The sequence below is a fragment of the Lepisosteus oculatus genome, chromosome 26, assembly GCF_040954835.1.
Source record: "Lepisosteus oculatus isolate fLepOcu1 chromosome 26, fLepOcu1.hap2, whole genome shotgun sequence".
In the NCBI taxonomy this organism is placed as follows: Eukaryota; Metazoa; Chordata; class Actinopteri; order Semionotiformes; family Lepisosteidae; genus Lepisosteus; species Lepisosteus oculatus.
Window position 1 is genome coordinate 7,835,527 of NC_090721.1, and position 20,570 is coordinate 7,856,096.

At 46.3% G+C, this 20,570-nt stretch overlaps 1 protein-coding gene across 8 annotated transcripts in view; it reads right to left on the minus strand.

Annotated features, from left to right (window-relative positions):
* acaca (acetyl-CoA carboxylase alpha) overlaps window positions 1-20,570 on the minus strand; it is an 82,236-nt gene that overhangs the window by 16,416 nt on the left and 45,250 nt on the right. For all 8 annotated transcript variants that reach the window (XM_069184353.1, XM_015367377.2, XM_015367374.2 and 5 more), the window contains 11 exons: window positions 18,811-18,966; window positions 18,322-18,468; window positions 15,744-16,013; window positions 15,178-15,275; window positions 14,615-14,735; window positions 14,219-14,329; window positions 6,986-7,129; window positions 5,941-6,061; window positions 4,235-4,331; window positions 2,187-2,283; window positions 1,756-1,891 (listed from right to left, as the gene is read on the minus strand). In XM_069184353.1, the coding sequence (XP_069040454.1) occupies window positions 1,756-1,891; window positions 2,187-2,283; window positions 4,235-4,331; window positions 5,941-6,061; window positions 6,986-7,129; window positions 14,219-14,329; window positions 14,615-14,735; window positions 15,178-15,275; window positions 15,744-16,013; window positions 18,322-18,468; window positions 18,811-18,966 (1,498 nt within the window). The remainder of the gene's footprint in view (window positions 1-1,755; window positions 1,892-2,186; window positions 2,284-4,234; window positions 4,332-5,940; window positions 6,062-6,985; window positions 7,130-14,218; window positions 14,330-14,614; window positions 14,736-15,177; window positions 15,276-15,743; window positions 16,014-18,321; window positions 18,469-18,810; window positions 18,967-20,570) is intronic.

The window sequence follows — 20,570 nt, forward strand, 5'->3', positions numbered from 1 at the left end:
GTTCAGTATATGATCTCAAATAGATATGGCTGTGACAACTACTCTCCCTGCTTTCTGGTTAAACCCACAGTACAGAAGGACAGCAGCACTCTGTTGTAGAAACTCAGAGAGGAGAGGAGCCCAATTCTCCCATTTGGCTTATTTGGTAGTTTAGCATCTATATACATCTAAAATGCTGCCCCTCAGTTTTGAAGGAGTCCAGAATTTGTTCTCAACCTAGGCAGGAAAGCCCTTTGAAGAAGCATCTCCTATATAAGCACCACTCCGCCCTATCTCCTTGGGGCGGAGCGGTGGCTCTGTGGCTCAGGATCTGCGCCTGTGGCTGAAAGGTTGCCGGTTCAAATCCCGTAGCCGGCAAAGGAATCCTGCTCCATTGGGCTCCTGAGCAAGGCCCTTAACCCCAACTGCTCCAGGCGCTCTGACCCCAGTCTCTCTCCCTATCTGTGTGTCTCATGGAGAGCAAGCTGGGGTCTGCAAAAAGTTAATTCCTAATGCAAGAAAATGTAAAGGGTTAATAAAGTAATGTTATATTATGTTATATATTATATTCTGTGTCTTAAAGGAATTCCCTTTCTGTTTTCCAAAATGACTCCCTGTTCCAATTTCACTACTGAGTGAGAAGTAGACCCCTGGATAGGCTTTACGTATACACACTGTATACATGTTTAAATCAAATCTCCTCTTTTCTCTGTTCCAGGCTGAAGAGCTTTAGCTCCTTTAACCTGTCTTGTAGTCATTCTTTGAACTCTTTCTAAGGGTATAATATGGAGACAACAAAATACAATATGGTAAATATGGTCTTATTAGTACATCCTAAAACTAAAGCATAATTTTACTTGATGGCTCAAGACCTTCCTTTTTCAAAGATATGCTGGAGTGCTGGTTTTGTAGTGCAAACTTCTCTTTTGTTTCTTTCCTGGCAACAGGAATACCCAGCCGCCCATGACTATCAAAAGCAGAGCAGGACAAACAAAATTAATTAAACAGCAGTGTGTTTGACACCTAGCTGTCTCCGTTTAAAAAGCTATTAAACTACGAGCTGACACGCTGTCTCCAAACAGACGCACACTTCAAACTCTCTCTGTCACGTGAGCATCTAGAAAAAAATGGAAATACGCTAACGCTGGAATATTTTGAAATACGACATGCCAGTAATGTGTCAGAATTGAGTCTCCTTCTCAGCCAGGATGAAACCTGGGATTTTTTTTTAGCTGTGTAAAGAAGGTCATAAACAGCAACCTGTCCCTGAACAACAAAAGCCTTATTTAAAACCCACAGACCAAAAACTTCACCTGTCTTCAGATATGTATTAAAAAATGTTTTAAGTTTGTTTTAAGATTTTTAAGATATTTTTAGAAAATGTTGGTTTAGTTTTTGCTGTAAGCCCCTTTATCTTAAAGAAAGTTGACCAAAAGTTTGTTTTTAACTACCAGCATGGCAGGTTTAATGTGCTCACTATTAAAATGCATAGTTCAGTTACAGTAAACCCCTGTAACGGCGTTTCAGCTCGATTGGACTGTTGCAAGGGTTTCTGGCCAACTTTAATTTATTCATATCCTTCCCTCAGCTGTTTTTTTTAATGAAACGGCAAGGTGACATATAGTCTACACTTTAAGCACAGTGTCGGAAGCCAATTTTAGATTAGACTGTTATGTCTGCACATTGCCTATACTAGTAAGAAGAAACCCCTATTGATCACTGACAATGCAGGCTGTTCAATGCTGCAGGAGAGGGAGGGGGTTGGGGGGCACTGACCTTTCATGCCTCCGGAGAAGCCCCTCCAGTTGGCGAACACCATGAGGGGCAGCCCTTCACGGTTCAGGTCCTTGATGGCCTGGGCTGTCTTGAAGGCCGAGTCGGGGAACCAGACCTGGCCAGCCTGCTGGATGATCTGAGGGCCAGAAAGACGGCATCAGTGGCAGGTTCACTCTTTTGCACCTCAGCACTGTTTTGTATGCGTGTAGAGGACAGGGACCAGGCAGCCTGGCCTCGCCAACTGTGGACACTCATTAACCGGTAAAATGGTCTTCAGCAGCAGGGTCCATTCACAACTTAAAGGTCAATTGGACAATGAAGAAACGGGATGAACGAGAGATGTGCAATGCCATGCAAGGGAGGAGCATGCACTCTCTAGTCCAGGTATGGTAGATTGTGTATGTAGGTTCAGGTTTGCACAGCAAAGCTACCTTGGCCTCTGAGTCCAGGTTGGCAGGGTCTGCTGGCACTGACAGCTCGACGGACCTGGTTTCCACAGCAACCACTCCAGTAGGTATTCCACCCAGCCTGCAATTAGGACACACACCATCACTAACACCTGTACACACAGACACACACCATCACTGTCTATCTGTACACACAAATACACCCACGTCCTGAACACACAGGCACACACATGTCCACTGAACACACACACGTCTACCTGTACATATTGAACTCAATACGCTTAACAAAATAAATCAATAGTATGATGTGCATGCATTGTATCAACATTACGTAATCTAACAGGCAGAGGTTAATTCCACACAGAAAAACAATGTTTTGGCTGTGTAGCTGTCTTCAGGCGTGAAGATATTATTAGATAATGTATGTATAATGTAGAGTAGCAATTTAATTCTGATCAGCCATTGCAAATGCTTGCATTTCCATTTATCTTCTCTCTCCTCCCACTCTGCATGTCTTCATACAAGTGGACAATAGCAAAGGAGGCATGCTGACACTGACAGACAGAAGGACACACAGTCAGACAGATACAAAGACATACACTGGCCTCTCTGTGCCCAGCCAATTGAGCCCCATTCACTCCCTGCATCTTTATCTTGCTGACACCTTTTCATTACCTCTGTCAGCCTGTGACTATTCAAAGTAGCAGGGTAATTGTTGTGTTTTTCATAAAAGATAATGAGCATCTGGAGATGAAATAAAATAGGTTCATCTGCAGCCCTCTATAGAATGGCAGAGCACAGAGGACAAGGTGCAGGAACAAATTGTCCTGACTTTTTTTTTTATAAGAGTGCACTCCTTATCTCGCAATTACTAAAGAACATCCTGAGTCGGGCAAAAGAGGACAGAAAAAAAGAAATAATCCACCGCAGGAGTCTGTTGTAACTGGTGTGTTGCTCCAAGCAAGGGGAAAGTGGAAGGCACACAGGGGTTAATAAATGGTGACCATTAACGTGCAAAGATTTGCAAAGGAAACAGTGCCACCTGGTGGAGGAAAACTGCACTCACAAGGAGAGTCTGAAAATCAGATTGGCTTGCACGTGCACAGCAACAGGTGGCTAGCCTTGCTGCCTCGCAGCGCTGGGGCCCTGGGGTGCCTTCTGCATGGAGTTTTTATGTTCTCCCAATGCCTGTGTGGGTTCCCTCCAGGTGCACCGTTTTTCTCCCACAGTCCAAAAACATACTGGGGAACTGCAGTCCCAATTTCTCAGGTAATCATGGTAATCAAAAAAATCCTGAGCTTTGTGAAAATACTGTATAGTCGCCATGTTGTTGGAAACCCCTGGACTCGCCATGGGCTAGAGTCTGCGCGAACTGCGCCATGAAGCGGCCCTTCGTGCTCACCAGTCACCGTAATGACTAGTGGACTGTGATGTACGAGTGAATAAATAGAGGTAGTGCAGCAGATATTTCACCACAGAAATGTTCCAAAGTGATCTGTATGCAGAGTTCACAAGTAAGTAGCATTTGTTGGCAAAACCGTTGCGAATTTGAGAGCAATATTTCTATTGGAATATAAGAGATGTATTCATCTGCTTGTTTACAATGTAAAATTAGTTTTATTCCCTCATTCTGCATGGAAGAATATGGTGCAACGCATACCTGGAAATTTAGTCAGTTTTGTTATGTGAACTAGAGGTTTTACACTTTACTGTGTACATTTTACATTCATTGTGGTTTTGAAAACTACTCATTAATGCCAATTCTTTCTAACCCCAATATATATACAAATAGCAATGTAGTTCCCCTTTAATTTTCTTCTGGGAAAACTGGCCCCTGTGAGTGTGACTGTGTCTGCGTGTGTGTGCCCTGCGATGGACTGGTGTCCCATCCAGAGTGGACCCTGCCTTGCGCCCACTGCTTGCCAGGATAGGGTCCAGCGACCCCCAACCCTGTATTGGATAAAGTGGTTAGAAAAGGGATGGATGGACTGCATTACTCATTACATCCCCAGCCCTGTAAGATACAGACGGTCAAAGCTCTCAGACAGGAGGGTGATCCCACTGTTCCCTACCTGGCTCTGCCCACCACCACACTCTGTGCCCAGGGCTGCATGATCTCTAGGAACGAACCGTGGTCAAAGAAGCCGCTGAGCCACTGGCCTTTGGGACCTGGAGAGAGAAAGGTCTGTTGAGCACGGAGCTCTCACAGTCACCTGAACAGTCCACAATGAACGTTTTAGAGCATCTGAACCTCCAGAGCTTCACATAAGCTGGGTAACACTCTCACACAAGTTCAGATTCACGGAACACTGCCTCAGAGGAGTTCTGCATGAAGCTAAAACTGTGTCCTTGTATTTTTAATATCATTTCACGATGGACACCAACATCTAAGACCTGAATGCTTTGTGGATGTAAGTTTGGCTTAACCAGCTTGGTTAATGGGCAGTCTCCTGGCCACAGACAGAGTGACCTAAGGGCAGCTGCTAGGTGGAGATAGGATGCTGGAGACGAATGCGAAGGGAGGTATATGTGTTCCATATACAGTATAGAGCTTGTAACAATTAGGTATATAGGCAATTATGTACAATTGTGTGAGATTGACTTGTCGTTGCTATCCCTCTCGAACTTCAGTTAATCACTTCCATTCATTTAGATGCTTGCATAACTGTTACAGCTGCCTGTTAAACCTCAATACAAGCACAGATACACACATCTACCTCAGTTTTCCAAATTTGAAAACAGAAACCTATTTTCTATCATTTTAAAGCTTTTTGTCTTGTGTTTGGGGGGAAAAAAAAAAGTTTTGGCTACTCTGTTTTTAAAAGAATACCCTGAGAATGAAGACACAATAGCCCAGCTCAGCATTTCAACTCTTAAAAGTGTGAACAGAGCAAGAACAGTTTCAGGGGTTAGGATTCAATTAAACTAGCCTGGTTGTCTCAAGGAAGACAAAGATTTTTTTCTCTCTCTCTCTAGACCAAACTTGTAATTACTGCGTTCTACAATCTGCACTGGCATGACCCACAGTAAAATATGACCATCAATTCCAGTATTATCTCTTAATCAGGCATCTTGGCTGATCGTTTAGATTCCAGGCCCGTGCTGGGCGTCAGAATGAAGAATATCACAGTACTATCTCCCGTAATGAATTACTTTAACTTTTAACCTCTTCGATATCCGCTTGAACTTATCGCCGCAAATCATCAGTATTTTTCCCCCTTTTAACTGCATACACTAAATTAAAATATGAAGTCACTCCATTTAGAAGTTGCTGTTGCAGCAATTGTGTGACGGGAGGAAGGATAAAAATGACCGGGGGAAAAAAAATGGTGATAAAAATTATCCTTAAAATACGAAAAACTTCTCTTTAATTTCAGCCAGGAGAGAGTAGCGAGGCGTTAATGCAGCCAGGTACCCCTGAGCCAGAAGAAACAGTATAAATCATGGACGGAGAGAGTACGTGTCTGTGTGTTTTCTTGTTGGGCAACTGAGAGCCCAGCCAGAGGAATCTTTTTTTGTCATTCGCATGGAACGGGAACCTGGAAAGTCCGAATTTTTTTTAAAATTGCAAACTCTAAGGTTATTAGAGTGAATCGTGGAATTTAAAGTAGAAGGAAGAAGATAAGGGACATGTTGGAAAACGAGCTCCTTCCCCCCCATTAAAGTTATATTGGTGCTCCTTATTAAAATAAAGCCGCAGATCTTCAATTCGATATTTTGAGCGGGATCATCAGGCTCATTCGTGCGGAGTGCGGAAATGTCCAGGCTGTTGCCTTACTCTGGCTAGGGCGGCCAGCCAACATCCATCGAGGGTCGTAGGGGGCTTTGGTGGGCACAAACTCCACGGGCCGGTCAATGGGATCCTTGGCATCCAGAATGGGTACGGGGCTGGAGTTGCACTGGGATAGAGGGAGACACCGGGAATATATTCAGAAAAGAAGCACTAAGTTCACCTTTTCCCGAGAATGAAAGGAAATGACACAAAGATGCACAGGACACCCTCGTTTGTTCAGGCATTTCGCCCCAGTGGAAGCTCACCATTGCAAATCTATACAGTATGTTTTTACCAAACATACAGTACAATGCACATCTGCTTTGCCCTGTACACCTCACAATATTATTTTGTGCTTTTACCTGACTTCTACCACAATTTGACTGATTTGGGCTCTGCTTGTGTACGTTAATAAAGACATAAGTGCAATGTTAAGCTTCCATATCAATCTTTATCGTCCTCGACATTGGCTGTGCCTTTCATAATGCAGCTGGCCTGGTGGGAGAGGCTTGCTGGGAACACAGCTCCGGACGAGGAAACAGAACAGAGGAGCAACACTCACTCGCTATGTCACAGCTCGTGCTGCGGCGCCAGCACGCCATGCTCAACTTCTGTGCCTTTCGGAGGCCCGTCTGCCTCTACATCTGTCTGAACACACAGCCTCCATATGTTGCTGGCAGCAGGGAGTAATACTGTCACACCGCTGCTAATAAATCAAAAGTTGTGTTCTGTGCTGAGCGTTTTCCATCACGCTGTTAGAGAGAGGAAGCCGGGCCAGGTGCTTGTATCAGACCTGAGCCCATGCAGTGGGATGATCAAAGCAAATTGTAATAAGATGAGTTAACTTGCACAGCAATTTGTCAGGCTAGCATGCTTATTTTATAAAATTTACTGTGCCATGCTTCCACTTACCTTGTTATTCAGTATGCCGGATTTCACCGGGCTGATTTGCAACAAAGCATGAAATTTACCATACTTGACTGATGTTTTTTTTTCCCCCATGTGATTTCCCTGTGCTCTCTCACTGAGCCACTCTTGGCCGCCCAGTTACCTTGGGCATGTAGGACAGCCACTGCAGCAAGGTGTAGACGCCCTCAAAGTCGTCGCAGACGGTACAGTGCGTCACTCCGTTGTTGTGCATGATCTGCACTCCGCCCAGCTGGTTGTTGGAGGTGTACACCTCCCGGCCCAGGACCTGAGGAACCAGAACAGCACCAGAAGCAGACACGACTTAGTGACTTCCAGGTCCACCTCTTACTTCCTACTGTAAATGTCCCATTTCCACATCTTGACCCAGAAATTCATTAATCCCTCCCTGTACCCCCCTCTGCCAACAACTCTAAGAGAACACTTGGAATCTCAGACTCTTGGTTTATTCACTGACATCCCATACACTGTACTACAGGTGCGTTTCATTTGAAATACAGTGCAGAAGGCACTATTAATTATCACTTGACCAATGAATTTGAAATAAGCATGGACTAAGTGTTCGTTCTTGTGTTTTTTCCTAGGTGAATTAATCATCCCTACTAGAAAACATTAAGCTCCCATGGGGAATGGGTATTCACAGCTGTGGGTTCATAAACTCTGAAAGAAAACACCACGAAATATTTTTTTCCCCGTTATGCCTTTCAGTTTCCTGGTTAATACGAAGCCATAATCTTCACACCACTGGGGCTTTCATGGTGCACTGCCTGACCCTGGACACTGCTTTCTACCTCTATAAACTAATCCAAGGGTCAGTCCCTCTGAGTCTCTGTGCAGAAAATTCCCATTTCGTCTCTGTCTCTCGGGGCTATCTCCTTCCAGCTCAATAAAATCATGAGAAAACTCCCGTGGCAGTTTGTCCATGAGTGACCAGGCTGCGAAACATCAATAGTGTCGATTGGGTATTAAAGAGCACTCTGTCACCCAGCAGGGTGGGGGTGGGGGGGACAACTGCCCCAGGAGGGTGTTTTGTAACCTCCAGTGTGTATTAATACCCTGGGCCTCTGCTCTTTGACATGGTGTTCTGCCAGCTATCGACAGGCCCAGTGACAGAGAGCCATCACTCTCCTGTAGCAATGCATTGAGGGCAAGCATGGAGAGGCGAGTCTATAAAACACATTCACCTTTCATGGTTGCGATTCCCTGGGATTTTCATTCATATTAAAATGGCTTTCACTTTCACACAGCATACACCCCTTGTAGCTATATCCCTTTTTCTATAAGGACACTTGCATGTACCGTGCCCATGTCGTTTTAAAAAATAAATAAATAAAAGAGATTTTTTTTATCCAGAATATGGAAAAAAAAATACATTCCCCAACTTAAAGATAAAGCATTACTGCCACAGGGGTCAGCAAAGGTAAGGTTAATTTCTCTTGTTTATAAACCCAGATGTTTTAATGCCAACGTATTCCTTAAAGAGGAATAAGTGGGCGACAGATGCAGGATCTGTACAGAGAGTACAGCTGCTCAAAAGACAGCCCAGGACCCACTTCCCTTGATAATAGGTTGTGTGGATAATTCCTCACTATAACTTGCTTTCATTATGCCTTTCAAAAGTGATCCAAAAACACACACACAGGTCTCTTTGCAGTTGGCATGCAGCCCTAGCCTCAGTGCCTCTCTGCATTATATGCAACCCAGCGCCCCCCACTGGCAGGGCAAGCACATGGCACAGTGCCTGGCACAAAGCAGAAGCCCACTCTCACCCTATGCCAGGGGCACAGGCTGCCCAAGCCCCTGCTGCCACAGTCACGGCCATCTGCTTGCTGGCACTGCCACCCCCGCCAGCACACTGCAACACAACAAGGGCCGTGACGAGTTTTCGCAGCAGAACGGGGAGCGCCGCGCGCCCGCCTAGCGCTCAGACTGCGCTCTGGTAACGCACACACGCACAGGGTTTGAAGAGCCCGTTCTAAAGCCGCTCCGCTAAGACAAAGGTACAGCGAGGCCTCAGCCCACGCGCAGCTCCATGAAGGATGGCGCCGAGGCCGCTGAACTCATTTTCGCTTCTCCGCCGCTCCTCTGACCCCCGGGGCTTGATAACCCCCCCCCCCCCTCCACAAGCACTTCCCAGCATGCCGTACCGCTCGGCGCGCTGGAGAGAGGAGCGCAGCCCGCGGACGGGGTGACACACCTCTGTAAAAGCAGGGCAAGGCTGCGGCTTCACCCTTCATTTTAACCTCTTTAGCCACCGTGTACTTTTTTATTACCTTTATTGATTTTCTCCCAGGCTACAAATCTCGGGCGCACTCCTAAAGCTGTCAGGCCAACCTGGGTCTGCAGGCAGACTGCGCGGTCACCTTGACTCTCAGAGCAGGGGCAGCTGGGACTGGGAGCTTCTTACTCAGAGCCACCCTACTGGAATTTCATTAATATTCCAAACGAGTTTGGGGGGGGGGGGGATTCTCTCTCTGGCTCCCCGTTTGCAATATTTGCTATTGTAATCACTCTCCAGTCACTATTTCAAGATAAATTCTCTGCTGTTAATTAATTTAATGCAGCTCGGAGCGACAGAGCTGCCCTCTCTTGTTCCGCGGCGACTCCTAAGATGAGAGGGTGTCCCGGTCTCCCGGTTCCTCCTCAAAAAGCAGCAAGAAACCACAGCTGCGTCTCCGGTTCGCGGTACAGATGAGAGAGAGATAAGGAGGGCGAGGCTCTTTTTCACATCACTGAAGTATGGGCACTGCCAAGCCTACGACAGCCCAGCTGCAGTGTGGGACAATGCACGTTAGCAACACGGTGGCCAAAACCCCAAACACAACTGGAATTACGAATCCAGTCGGACTCTTGCTCCGTGGTTGTCTGACCCATTTCATATCTGCTGCCTGATTATGAGCTAATGTGCAAGGGTAGATGAGTGACAATGAAATCAAGCACATGGCTTTTATTTTTGGAAGGTGGCGGGTTCATCAGGTCAACTTGTACAAGACTGATTTCTAAAAACTGAAATGGATGTAATCGCTAAGCAGTGACTTAATTGTTTTCCCAACATCCCAGCCCAGCAATGGGAGTAGCAAACACACACACACACACACCTCGCCAGTACTTTTCCGTGTGAAACAGAAAGAAGGGGGCTATTGGCAGGATCTGATGGTGAGTCCTCGCGCTTCTTCTCTCTCTGTATTATTTATCGGTACAAGGCCTAGCTCCCCGAGCATCCTGAGCAGGCAAGCGTTGCCTGGCATCAGCTCTCATTGCTGATGCCAGCTGGTCAGGGGCATAGCTGGCACACGCCTGGCAGTGCGCCGCAGACACTGTCCAACCGCATCAGCAGAGTGGCACTGCACACACCCATGGTGCCAGCACTCACACTCCACGGAAAGTCACACTAACCCAAGGGCAGGAGAGTCGGGAGGTGGGAGGGGCATGACTAGAGTTTTAAAGTGGCAGTGTGAGTTTCTATGCACAGACATGCCACCTCTATCCCCAGCTGTCCAAGACTTTATACTCATAGAAGAAGGCAATTCTTTTATGCACCGACACTCCCCTCCATGACCTGCTGGGCCTCAGTGCAGCACATTTTACAAAGGCAGTTACAAACTTCTCGAAGGCTAAAGACCTGGAATCAGTGGTCATTTAGACTAACTGAGTACATAATTAATTAATTCATTAAGAGCTCAGGGCAAACAATAAGCAGAAACCCCTTGGGGTCTCTGGGACTAGGAGGGGATTGTGACTAACTTAACCAGCTTTGTCGATTTTGTTCCTTGCCTGTGAGAAGACCACGCTACAAGGAAGCCTGAGCACTGTCTGCCCCCACTCACGTCTACCTGCATGGGCCTGCCCTATCCCATAATCCTCCTGCTTCAAATGCAGGAAAAGTTTGGAGACAGTCTTAAGCATGCTTTCTTTTTTGCCTGTGCAATCGCATCACCAGTGACCCATGTTTCTCGTGACAGAGGGGACACCCGCAGACACACCAAAGGTGTGGTACATAGCCTCTCTCTTTAAGGCACAGTGGTTCACTAAGGAGTAAAAACCCATCTGGGGATCAAAGTCACAGGTTTGCATTTAATATACCACCAACACAAGGGAGAAGACTACCAAGTTACCCCTGTCAGTGCTGCTGCTACCTTGCAATTCAGCAGCACCACCATACCGGCTTCTATTAAAGCCAGCAAATTGAAATTTACATGTTATTGCGATCTGGCATGCAGCGATTTGCGATGTGTCATCTAATTTTAAATCGAACCACGTTAATTCACTGACGGGGAAAGAAAGAGGAAGGGAGGGGGTTGTTGGAGGGGGGGGGGGTTGGGCATGGTGGGGGCTTCAAGAAAAAAAAAATCTCTGTCTCAGCAAAACTTTTCATTAAAATTTTAGACAAATGATCTCTGTGTCCTTCTCCCAAGCTGCCTGGGGCGTCATGCTATTTCTATGCAAATAACAACCTCACGCTTTCCATCCTATTATTTCTACTGGAGCTGCTGCAACATGACCTGAGATGGGGAGAGAGAGCGAGAGTGAGAGAGAGAGAGCATGTGTACCAGTCAATGAGAGAGGGAGGGAGAGTGTGTGGGGGGCGATCGCTGAAGTGTGAAAATATATAACACCAGGAGTGTGAGAGAGAGAGACAAGAACAACACAAAGACACTGGTATAATTTGTTTCTTTCTGCCTCCCGTTTAATATATTATACCCTCCTACAGGCACCCAGGTTCAGGGAAGACTGCTGTTTAACTTCTACCCGCTAATAAAATGGTTTGGCTTAGACAGACATCCACGCACGCACACACACCACAAGAGCTCACACAGCCGTAATTCCACGATCTTTTCATCTTCATCCACCTTTCACACACACCCACCAAACCCATCCTACTGCACCGGTAAGAATCTCACATGCAAGTTTGTCAGGTCCCCAAAGCAGGGGGCAGGCGGATTCTGGTGCATCCCTCAGACATCCGGAGGAAGAAAACTCATGACATCAGGCCTCTGCACTAGCTCCCTCTGGCTACTTGCCTTTATGCTGGAATCGTGGGGGGGGGAGTTCTCTAAGCAGGATTCGTATGGCAAGTGTACAAAATACTGATTGATGCCGCTGAGCACCTGGGATACACAACTTTCAGCCGCAGTGGTCTCAGAGGGCAGAAATGCAAATACAGATTTTCTTTTGTCCACTGCATTTGTTGTACATTAGGAGCAATTTTCAGGCTTATTTAATTTTATTCTTGACGTCTTCTGTAGCGCTGAACTCCGGGTATAAAAATATGGTTTGCGGCCATTATAAATTGTGAAATGATATAGTTTTAGAGACATACCTAAGTAATACATGCAAATAAACACACTGTATATCTATATAAGACTGTTAATGGTCTAATCTCTGTGCATATCAGTAACAAGTATAAACACCTTTCTACAATAGCAATCTATATTTGTTTTATTCATCCTTCTTAAACTGAGTGCATTACTGACCCTCATCAGGAGAAAGCCCTCTTGCTTCAACAATTACAGAAGCAACAAACCATAACACATATGAATTAAATAAATAATACCTGTCAAGCCATCAACAGCCATTCATTTGGATTTGACCCGGTTCTCTGTGATTTTCAGAGTAAAATACAACATGCAGCTGCTCTTCTTTAAGGGCTTGAATGGTTTGGCTACTGACTACAACAGTGGTCTGTTAGCTATCTATACACATACACAACTTTTGTGGTTTTCAGACTGTGGCCTTCTATCAGTTTAAAAAACTAGGTTACTAACCCTGGGAGTTTCTGGGATACCAGGATTCTGTTGCTCAAATGCTGGAAAGATCTCCCAGCCCATATCATATCATTCAGGTTCAACAGCACCTTTAAATCCCATCTTAGCTCTTTTTCTTACAGTCTAACTTTGAATTATTTGTCATTTGCCAATGTTGCATAAGCCTGGGTCTTTTGTAAAGCTCCTTGAGATGACGCATCATGGAAGGACATTTTTATATGAAAGACTATTAATTAAATGCACCTGACCCCCTGTTAGTTTCCAAAACACTGTCTCATTCTTCCTCCAGATGTGCAAAGCTGGCTATCACGATCAAATAAATGTCACACACATTAAAATATCTGCAGAACCCAATATACACATCTAACCAGTCCTACACACGACCATGCTATATCTGTATACAGGATGCTTATTCGTGCGTAAAGCTCTGCAGATAATTCCTTCTCTTCTCTTCATTCCCCAGTGTGTGTCGGAGGAGTAGCAGCGAACTCAGTGGCATTGCCACCTGTGCAGACAGTTAACCTGCTGGTCGGTACGTGTGACAGGATTAACTGTACTGTAAATCAACTGTAAAACAACTGCAGTCAAAATAAAGCATGATTAAAGACTAATTGCAGTTCCCTCCATATGGCAACAGCTGACCCTTATATGCCTAAAAAGTGAGCAAGCGAAATACCCTGCCGGGGCCTGACAATAGAAAACAATTTATTGCCAGACATCAGTAATGACAAATCTGTCCATTATTACTTGTGAGCTCCAACAGCAGAACAACCCACAAATATCTTCCTTTACCCATTCTCGCACCCCCCCACACCCCCCCCCATCTCTTTTAAGATTCATCGGGTGTAAGGCAAGGCACTCAATCCATCTGCTCCAACATTGTCATTTGCATTTCATGCCTCCCGGCTTTTTTTTGAAGTGGCAATACTTTGATGCAGTCAGAGGGACACATTATCATTATTTCAATTTCCATGGCAAGCCGTTTTGGAGAGAGACAGAGAGAGGGAGAGAGCCTGTGTGTGTGTGTGTGTGTGTGTGTGTGTGTGTGTTTATGGTTGCATGGAAGTAGAATTTTGTACTGTGTGCGTGGGGCAAAAAAAGAGGAAGGAAGAAGCTGCAGGTTCTTGAAGGGGGACCATGAGATTCACTCTTCTAATCTGAGCAGCGATTTATTGTGTCTCCTGATACAGCAGATGAGACAAGTAATGGCGAAGGAACGCCCAAAGAGACACCACACAACGAGACTATGACGCTGCTGCTGTCATAACAAGCCAGCCCCCTGCACAAGGGTGCATTTGCTCGAGACAAAATGCAGAGCTCTGTCATTTTAAAACTGGTACGCTCCAATCCTACAGCCCCTGTTTTGTAGGCTCCTGCTTTGTTTTTTGTGTTCCATCCCTTCTATATTGCCTCCAAGTCAAAGCGGAACTTGGCAGAGGGTTTTGTAAGAAGAGGCAGTGGTGGAGATGCTGGTTGGGAAATCCTTCACTGGCTAGGAAAGTCATTGGCTAGGAAAGTAGAATCTCATTCCCTGTGCAGTTCTGCCCATCCATGTCACTCCCAACCCCACCTCCCCCCTACTGCCCACTGACCTTGTTGAGAGCCCCAGCTCCAGTTAGGATGATGTGGGAGTTTTCAACCTGGATGGTCCTCTGGCCCAGCCTCACCAGGTATGCTCCAATCCCAATCGCGCGGCACGTCACCTGCAAGCACATGTAAATCCACAGGCCATCAGGACCCAGCTGGCAGTGGTCTGGCAGAGCTGAGATCTGGAAAGCAACAAGCTCTCCAGCTTCTGCTCTCCTGAAGCACATCAGCCAGTACACTGTGTCTGTGTCCCCTCTGTCTGAATGCAGGAAGGTGATGCTGCATAAAGGGAGACTGAGCAAGAGTGGGGTGCAGGGGTATCTGCAGTGCTGTGTGCCGAGTGTGAGGGTGTGAATGTGGGCAAGAGCAGCTGTAGGCCCCAGCCAGCCTGCGTTTCTCACCAGATTCATGGTGATGACCTCCTCGTATGCCAGCGAGGACTCTCCTGCGATCATGCCCGAGCCACGCAGGTTCTCCACGCCCAAGCCCTCCTCCTTCCCAATGATGTCTGTGATCTTGTACCTGTAGGGATTGGGACACAGCAGTCTGCCGAGGTCGTCAGGTCAAACAGAGGTCAACAGGACGCAAGGCACAAAAGCGTAGAGCCAGCTACGGCTGTGTGAGATCTTTGATGCAGAACTAAAACGAATGGGATGGACTGGAAACATTTAGTAACACCTTCCATGGATGTAATTCTCTTTGACGACATATATACTGTATTTAAGAATGTATGCAATATAGTGCATTAAAGTAAGTAAATGCATTAAAGAGGTGGAGTTCATTGTCAGAAATGCTATAAAAGTATGTGGAATTTTAACCTGGCAAAATGTCACAACATAAAAGCTGCAAGGATGATGTCGCAAAATGCAAAGAAAAGCGATAAATGACTAGAAATAAGAACAAAGACCATGATCCCGCCAGCCAATGTTGGTCCCGAATTACTCAGTGACCCAGCGCATCTCACCTGGACTCCCCCTCGTCTTCCACATGCTCACAGTGCACAGAGTTCAGCGCTGACACCTTCTTATAGTCCTGCGGGGTGAGGTACAGGTACTTGAACCCCTGGAGGCACAGAGAAAACACAGACAACACCGTCACGTCAGCAGGCTGCCAGAGCCACAGCTCAACTATACCATGCTTGGGTACTCTCAAACATATATGACCTGTTTCACATTTGACTCAATGCTTTCTGCACCAGGATGTGATCAGCCGAACGAGTCGTCTGGGGGCGTACCAGAGGGTGTTTGCTTGAACGGCTGGCGAGCTAATCTGCAGCCCCGTCTGTGTAAAGTGCAGAAAGCCGCAAAAACTTCAGGGCCTGAGAGTCAGACTGCTGATCTTAGCCTTCTGTCGGTAATTCACCTTCATTTCATGGTCAGCTTGTCCACGAGAAGCAGAGCTGCTCATGCTCAGGATCTGCATCTCAAGTTCTTTCTCAGCCGAGGGAAAAAGCAGGGAAAAAGTAGAAGGCGGGATGACAGAGAAAACTCTCCTGCCGAGCTGTCCTGTGATCACTCATTTGTCTCTCACCTTGTAGGGGTCGCTGAGGTCCTGCCATGCCACGTGGAACATGTGGCGGATCTCCTCGGCCAGCCCGATGCGGGCCCCGCTGTTGGCGGCGATGTAGATGCGTGGGATGCCCTCGGCCCGGGACAGCTCCGAGGCCTGCTGGAACAGCACGTCTTCCTGCGGCCCGAACGACCCGATCTTGTGGGTGATGTCGTTGCTGATCACGATGATGTCCCGCCCCGTGGGGTACTCCGGGGTCCTGAGGGTCATCCTCCAGGCGACCATGCCGATCTGGGGTGGACGGACACGGAAAGACACAGACACTGGGTGAGCTCCAGCACAGAACAGCGCTCTCAGTAATACTCTCCTACACTGCCGTTTAGAGTTTCTGCAGCAATGACATTGAAAATCCTCTGGGATTCTGCCCTTCCTGGGGCTCAGAAAACTTTTGCCGAACCACATGTGAAGCTTGTTCATGATGCAGATTATCTACAAACCCAAACCACATGCAGGGAATCCACAGACAAGACTCCATCCAGTGCAATTCGGCTGTGTCTATCCCTACAAGAGCATTGAAATGCACTGAACAGAGGAGCAGAGGTGCTTACAGAGTACTGTCCCCTCTAAGAGTCTAGTGTGTCCACAGACTGAGAGACAGTCAGGTATTTTTCGGTTTCTTGTATCTGAGCGTGTTTCAATGTCATGCTACAACAGAAGCACAGTGCCTAAGCGGGAGCACCTAAGTACTAGATACACTCCTGTCATATTCCGACAGGATTGCATTCTGATTTCATTCCAGTTGGGATTTCCATAGCATTCCCATTCTAAATGCATTCAAAATTAATGGCAGACATTTAAGTGCAGCCAGAGTGTCTGTGTCATCCTTCCCAAACCCACAGGCAATTTCAGGCCCTTTGTTTGTGCAAAGACATCAAGACAACTTAGAATGCAAACAAGAGAGGAACAAGAAGAATATTCCAAATCTAGATTTCAGTCTCACACCCCAGACTTCAGAGGACCGCCAGGCTGGTTCCACAGTGAGTGGCGGCAAATACCCTCTCTCGTGCTGCAGTAGCGCACATCAGCCTGTGTTTAAATAATTTACTCCAAATATTTTAGCCATTAAACTGCATGGATTAACCCCCAGCTCTTCACCCTGAGGTCTGGGGCTAATGTTAACGATGGCCATTAAAAATGTCCATGCTCAATTTTGCATTACTTCACTCTGGGTCAGCCCCCTCGGTCCTGAATACATTACAATAAATAATCAGACAGGGTAACTGGGCTAGTTGACCCTCCAGGCAGCGCTGCTTACCAGCTGAACTGGCATCGCCCACTGAGAGGCACGACAAGCTGGCCGACCGTGGGATACAGAAAAGCCACAACTGGAGCTCCTTCAACATTTTCATCGCAACCCGTAAAACGTTAAGAGTGGAACCAATTAGAATGATTTTCAGCTGCCGAAAGATTGTATAAATTAACACACAGATTAAAACAATAGCTCATAAGAACTTGCACGCAAGGAATGGGTTTTCATTCATTAATACATAGATCAAAGATCAAAACACACTTGTGTGAGAGACCTGCACATTGAATGACTGTAAGGACTCAGCGCTTTGTTTTCTAGGTACTGTTACATGTTCCCTCCAGCAAAATATTACAATTTCTAAATCCGGAATGCAGGCACAGTTCTGCGCTGAGCCACTTCAGAAGAAAAAGAGAGACACCTATAGGAGTCAAAGGGGTACTGCAGGGTAATATTATTCTCCCAGCCCCATGTCTACATGCCGAGAGGCTGTGGGAGGAAGACTTGGTCAGGCAATAGCACTTCCTTAGAGCCAGTAAAACCTGAACCAGCAGAACAGCACCTATACTGCTGGTCTCAAACAGATTGTTCACATCAACTCTATACTATCTGGAAGGAGCTCACGGTCATCAAGATTCCCTTTCATCAGTATACCCTTCTGCAAGACGCTGAAGAATATTTTGTATCGTTTGGGTGGCTGTCCAGGTTTTACCACAATGTTGTATATCTCTCTATCCTTTACCTTGTCTAAACTATAATCTTACTGCCCTTTACTAAGCCTTCCTCAACAACTGCCATGTTACACTGCAGTAAACCTTTGCAAGGAGACCCACTCTTGTGCCAAATCTAAGTCTGGAAGATCTTAAAAAATTAAGTTGAATGATGTGATGATGGTTTTTCCACCTATCCCTTCCCTGCTGCAGCTGACTCTCATAGGTTAAAAGGATACATAAGTACCTTATGATTTACTTACTGAAAAAAAATCCCAGCCCTACTCTGTCCTGTATATAATTTTGTCTGAAAGCTGTCTTTACTCCCTGCTTTGAACCAAGCCAGCAAAGCAGGGATTATCAGCCTAGCAGGGGCACTCAGCCCCTGGAAAAAAAGACAGGGAACAGTACTGGCAGGGCATGGCTGGTACCTCAGCCACAGATTTGTGTATGCCCATCCATATCCATATGCTCAGTTTGCCTCTTCACAGTCCCAGTCATGTCACATGAACACAATGTGGCACCTTGGGATACAGCTGACACCCACTTTCCCACCTTTCTTGGTTAGACTCTGCCCCCTCACCTCATTTCCCCCTGGAAGGCGGTTCATCTGTACCAGCTGACCCTGGGCATCCAGCACCAGCTCAGTGTAGGTCAGGAGTTCAGAGGGCAGAGGGCACTTGGGCAGGTGGGCATAAGCCTCGGTAGACTCCCAGAGCTTCAGCAATGACTGTTGGGGTTGGGAGGAGAAAGAAGAGCACTTCAAAAGGGGTAGTGAAAACGACAACATTTTACTTCCCTCTCTAGGAAACGGGGCTAAGCTGGATTGTGGTAAGACAGGAAAAGATGAACATGGCCCACCACCTCTCCCACTCACAGACCCGTTCAGGTGCGTCTGGAGCTGAGAACAGCGGAGCAGAAGGGTGTGTGGGTCCCCTTCCTGCTGATCTCTCCTTAGTGGTTTGTGAACAGCGAGAAACCTCTGCGTCTGTAATGGGGACGCTGTGAGCAGAGAAGAGAACCACATCTGGAGTGTGGACACAGTGGACAGTCTTCGGCTGGGAGTCCATACCTGCCTGAACATCTCGGGGAAGTCATACACATAGGTGGTGCCCAGCGATTGGGCCTGGAAGCGCTTGGACTGCAGAAGATCCTTGGTGACGTAGGGGGTGTTGATGAGCATGCCGTGCAGAGGCCCCTGCTTGTCCCCATACGCCTGGAACATGATCTGGAAACAGGAAGAACAGGAGTCAACAGGGCACCAGTCTCGCCAAGGACCTTTTTACTTCCTCTCTTCCTCTGAATCCTGGAAATCCCTTGGAATGTGCTTCCGTTTGCATCCAGTTTGCAGCCGAGCTGGTGGTGCTGTTACACACTTTTCTGAGATTTCTGTACACACAAGTTCTGTACATCGTTGCAATTGTACTGCATCCTTTATGGGCTTCCAACCATAATAGCAACTAGTGACGTGTTTCCTCTCCAGAACCAGTGAGCAGGATGGCCCAGTTGACGTTACAATTTTGGAATATCTGAAGAAACATTTCATCAGGACAATGCCAACACAGTGCACTTCTTCTGAATCAGAATGAAAATATGGACCAGAGGACACGATGGGAAACACCGAGGCAGAACATGTAAAACAGGGAACCAGAGGCCGTGCCTTACTCAAAGGATTGTTGGGTCTGCAATAAGATAGCCAGCAGAACCTAATGCCATGGCTTCCTTCAAGAAACAGTTGGCTGAGATCCTTGGATCAATCAGCTGCTGATAAACAACCAAGATAGATGGGCCGAATGGCCTGCGCTCATTTGTGCACATTCTCATGATCTTTGTTTTCTTATTAAAGTAGGTGCAAGTGGCAGCATCTGACTGGCTTTAGTTTGCTAATGACTGTGTGGCTCTGTGGTCCCGGGTAATACTAAGTCACACCAGTGAAAGCACCCAGGGACAAACACCAGACCCAGGCCTATTACTCCCTTTTCAGTGGGAGATAAAGGGCTTTTTCATGCCCCCTAGTCATCCAGAATGATTTTATTAAAACCGCTGGTACTGTCATATGCAACACAGGAAAGTGTTTCCAGTCACGAATTCGTGAGGCGTGGACAGTGGACAGGGATGCTCCGAATGTCCCAAAAAAGGAGTCTTTTTAAAAGAAGTACCAGCTCCCCTGTTCAAAACCCTGCTGCATGCCTCATGTACAAGCTACAAAGAAAGAAAAGGTAATTTTTTCACATGAAAAAGGGGTTATTGTCACAAATACTGCAATTTAAATGGCTCCATTATTTAGAGGCAAGAATGAGCCTGCCTTGCAGCTACAGTGGCATGTGTTAATTAAGAAGCTTGTGTGCAATACATTGCAACTGAATCCTTATTTAACACTGTCTGGGAACTTTAAATAGAAAGAAAATTAAATATCCTCCCTCTATCCATAATTTATGAACGCAGACACCTTTTCTATATATAATGTAACATTGCATAACAAAAATCCTATTATAAAGAAAAGTACTTTTTGGATATGAAATCTGTTTGCATGCATGTAAACATTTATATATTTTATTGAAATCATTGCACAAAAAGTAACAATGGCTAATTTGCCATTCCGTAGCGATTACGTTAATTTCATTTATTTACGCTGTCTCCCGTTGCTTCTTTCAGAGAGAATGAGAAACAGGGCTGCGCATTTCTATAGCTAATCCCTCCCACTGTAATGGGAGTCATGGCTCAGAATGAGTGAAGATCTGGTCACATTGTTTGCCTCCTAAAAAATGACACACATTTTCAGGACCATTATGTGGCTTCAATTTAACTGTAGCTACTTTTTTTTTTTTGTTT